Source organism: Triticum aestivum, chromosome 7B (genome assembly GCF_018294505.1).
Source record: "Triticum aestivum cultivar Chinese Spring chromosome 7B, IWGSC CS RefSeq v2.1, whole genome shotgun sequence".
Classification (NCBI taxonomy): Eukaryota; Viridiplantae; Streptophyta; class Magnoliopsida; order Poales; family Poaceae; genus Triticum; species Triticum aestivum.
In genome coordinates, this window is record NC_057813.1 from 219,073,183 (window position 1) to 219,077,111 (window position 3,929).

At 47.1% G+C, this 3,929-nt stretch overlaps 1 protein-coding gene across 1 annotated transcript; it reads right to left on the minus strand.

Annotated features, from left to right (window-relative positions):
- Window positions 1-347: 347 nt before the first annotated feature.
- Window positions 348-3,544, minus strand: LOC123162786 (RPM1-interacting protein 4). The gene is made up of 4 exons (XM_044580550.1): window positions 3,286-3,544; window positions 1,118-1,624; window positions 839-1,030; window positions 348-698 (listed from the first exon to the last, which is right to left on the minus strand). The coding sequence occupies exons 1-4, from the start codon at window positions 3,289-3,291 to the stop codon at window positions 669-671; spliced, it is 735 nt and encodes a 244-aa protein (XP_044436485.1). The 5' UTR covers window positions 3,292-3,544; the 3' UTR covers window positions 348-668.
- Window positions 3,545-3,929: the final 385 nt, after the last annotated feature.

Consider the following 3,929-nt stretch of genomic DNA (forward strand, 5'->3'; position numbering starts at 1 on the left):
ACGAGTCCACCACATCTACACGGTGAGAACACATAATAACAGTGTCAACGTGACTATGTTGAAATCAAGAAAATATCCTATGTGCAGGCATAAAGTTGTAAGTAAAGTTCACATGCCCTAGCCTATTTCATACTCCCCCGTCTCAAAATAAGTACTGTCGATTTAGTACTAAATTTGCGATACTTATTTTGGGACAGAGGAAGTATTATTGATCTCTCTCTTCATACAACTTGCGATATTCGGTACGGAAAACTGAAACTCTTGATGACAATGATAGCTTGTTTGAATCACTATCTATTAGCAGAACTTTCTGTGGGTTCGACATTCACTGTCACCCTTGAAGAAGAAAAAATAGAAACTATCTGCAATCCGAAATTGAATTAAAGGTACTCAGTACCCAGTATTGCACTACAAGCCCCGCAACAGAATTCTATCATTACAACAACCATGGCTGAACTCTACATTCCACATCAGAAAGAAATAGTAGGAGTATATTTCACAATCAAAAGAATATGAACTCTGCTCAGTGCCCAATGCCAAATAATGTCCCAAAAAGTGGGATTACAGAAGTTGGAAGTTGAATCAATGGCAAAAACCTTCTTAATTTCACACAATTTACATTCCCAAAGATCCTTGCTTACTTTTCTCCATCATCTGTCGAACCACTCCTACTTGCACCACCCAAAGCACCAGCGACTCTGCAGGCGAAACCAACAGAGACTAATTGAGAACTCAAATTCATGGCGAGCCAGTGAGATCGATCACCGAATAAGAAAGCGAGGATCGACATGGACAAACCAATGGAGACGTGAGCATGAAGTTGTGTTGTGAAACTCACCGAGGAGACGTAGCCGTCGTCGTGCTGCCTGGCGCCGTTGCCATAGGCGACGTTGTCCTTGCCGAACCCCGGTGCCTTGGCCTGGGTGCTCTTCTCCTCCCTCACCTTGTTGAAGATGTGCGTGTAGCCGTCCGCCGACGCCGGGTTGGAGTCCCAGTCGCCGAACTTGGGCACCGCGGAACCCCTCGTCGGCTGCCATCGATCGCAACAACAGCCAAGGTGAGATACAAGACATCACCTACGTGGTGCACTGACCGGAGCAGAAGCAGAGAGGCCTACCGTTTCGTTGCCGCGGGAGGCGCCCCTGGCACGGGACCGGTCGACGGAGTTGGCCACGAGGCCGTAGCCGCTGCCATCGGAGTACTCGGCCCTCGACTGACCGTACGGGTGCAGCGGGGACGGCGCCGGCGACTGCTCCACGCTGTACCCGCCTCCGCCTGCCCGTCCGCCGCCAGGGCCTCTTCTTGGCGGCTCGCCACCGGCGTTGCGGTGGTACGGGGACAGCGGCGGGGCGGCCGCCGGCGCGTCGCTGGGCCGGCGCTCGTGGTGGTGAGCGGGAGGCGGGGAGGCAGGAGGGAGAGCCGGCCTGCCCTGGTCGAAGGAGCGGTTCGGCGACGGCGCGACGACGGAGGAGGAGAAGGCCTCGGGGTTCTCTACGGGGTCGTTGGGGTTGATGGGCTTGCCGCCCTTGCCCTTGCGCGCGTTGTCGAAGTAGAGCGTGTAGGGGACGTTGCCGTCGTTGTCCCAGTTGCCGAACTTCGGGACGTGCGCGTTCTTCTGCTGCTTCTGCATGCATGGAACAGAAGAAGAGTCAACCACATGCTGCTTACCCTACTACTAACTCGTTTTTATTTCAAGGCACCTCGAGATTAAGAGGAAATCACAGCGATAACCATGATTTTTGTAGTACTCCCTCCGTTCCAAATTACTTTTCTTGAATTTGTCTAGATACGGATGTATCTAGACTCATTTTAGTGCTAGATACATCCGTATCTAGACAAATCTAAGACAAATAATTCGGAACGGAGGGAGTACTTTTTACGGACTATTTTATACTTCATCCGTCCCAAAATTCTTGTCTTAGATTTGTCTAAATATGGATGTATCAAGTCATATTTTAGTATTAAATACATCCGTATCTAGACAAATCTAAGACAAGAATTTTGGGACGGAGGGAGTACATTCAAAACACAGAATGGACACGCTAGAGAACTTGGGACCCAATCCCAGGGTTAGAGAAAAATAAATAAAAGAAAAGGAACAGCCTAGGGGACATCATCATTCCCTGACACAAGCGCTCCAACTTGGACCCAAGGAAGCTTCGTGCTTAGTGATGATCATCAAGACATGGTCAGAAGATTATTAACATGTGCGGAGACATGCATGTCAACTTGATATGGCCAAGTAGCACAAGTGGTGGTCGATTGGTACGACCGTACGACCGAGGAAAAAGGGCGCAAGAGAGAGTAGACCCCGCGCCACGGCTTGCAGGCACATTTTACACACTGTCATAGACTAATCAATGGAAAGTGTACATGGACCAGTTAGATATGTTATCAAGAAGATAATCACAGGCCGTGACCTCGCCACTTGGACGGGTTGAGGGCAAATTTCAGGGCGGGTTAATGCACTTCTAGATCAGGTTTGACAAATCTGCACTTCTAGATCAGGCTAGACTAAACGTGACATATCGCAAGGTAGATAGCCAGGTAGTAGGTCTACCTCGCCGACACCTTCCAATTCCAAACCGAATCAGAAAATAGGGCAAGATTCGCCAATTGAATGATTGATTACGCACTAGTACAATTAAATCTTCATGTAATAGGTGAGAGTTAATACTGTATTGATATCTTGATGCAATTAAGAGTTAACCTGCCGGCATCTCCATAATTTATGGGATGATTAGCCTTTCCACCAGAATATATGTATAGATTCACCCGCAAAAAAGGGAGAATATATGTATAGATTGAGATGACAGATCTTAAGTGCCATAGAAAGATACGCCTCAACGGCCAAGAAAGACTTTTGTCGCCGCAAACTAGCTCTGCGATTCATCCACACAAGAATTTCCTACAGAACTTGGATTATACCTTGTGCAATTCAAATGGTGCAGGAGAAAAAGAACATGTTGGCTCTGGATGATCGTTTCTTAAAAAAACTTTTAGCCTGATTTAAGCACATGAATGATAGTACCAGCTAAATTTCTCTAGAACTATAAGCAGCCAAGGCAACAGTCATATCATAGCGATTTTGCTGTTTTTCCTTCAGAAAATTCAGGTCCCGGTATCCCTATTCGAACCATACCACGAGAAACTAGTACACCTGGTATCTTTTGCGGGAATCAAGGTAAAACCAAGGCACCGTTTGCAGGAAACGTATGTTCTTGCAGACCAAAATAAGGTATCGAATTAAGGCTCGGATGAGCTATGGAGAGGAAAGGAACTTACAGCCATGGCGGTGGTGAGCGATTCAAAGAGCGGAGAGGGAGATGATGAAGAAGAGATCCGGGCGGTGGGGATGCTCTGTCTTGTAGAGGCGAGTTGGTCGAACGGTGGCTCAGCTCAGGTCAGCTGCCGGCGGGAGGGAGGGAGCGAGGGGGATATATGCGCTGGTTGTTTCTTCCCCCTGGCTCCTCCTGATGGCCTGCCTGTATGTTAGCTAGCTGAGTCTGAGCGTGTTGATCAGCTCAGGCCGGCAGGCGGGATTATAACTACGAGACAGGGATGGATGGTTTGGTTGCTTTGTTCGCTGGTCGTTCCTCTCGGCTTTTTGCGTAATCGCCCCTCGAATCATTTGTACTAAGCACTTTGTACGTACTACTTATAGATTAGTAGATTAGAAGATAGAGTAATATATTGAGCACGACTCTACATTTTTCTATAGCGCAGCCGCTCACGTCACACCCACACACGTGTAGCTATTACCTTCGTCTGGTTTATTGATCCTTTTCGTATTTTGTGCTAAACTTTGATCATAGATTTAACTAAAAAGGTATTGATGCATGTCACCAAATATATTGTTAGATTATATTTAAAAATATTTTTCAACACTATTATTTTCGATGACATGCATTAATATCTTTTTAGTTAAA

Bases quoted from the DNA above. Each gene is read 5' to 3' on its own strand.
- LOC123162786 (XM_044580550.1), bottom strand. The intron at 1,031-1,117 runs GTAGGCCTCTCT...GATCGATGGCAG, and splicing joins CCTCCCGCGGCAACGAAACG to CCGACGAGGGGTTCCGCGGT. The intron at 699-838 runs GTGAGTTTCACA...TTTCGCCTGCAG, and splicing joins ACGACGGCTACGTCTCCTCG to AGTCGCTGGTGCTTTGGGTG.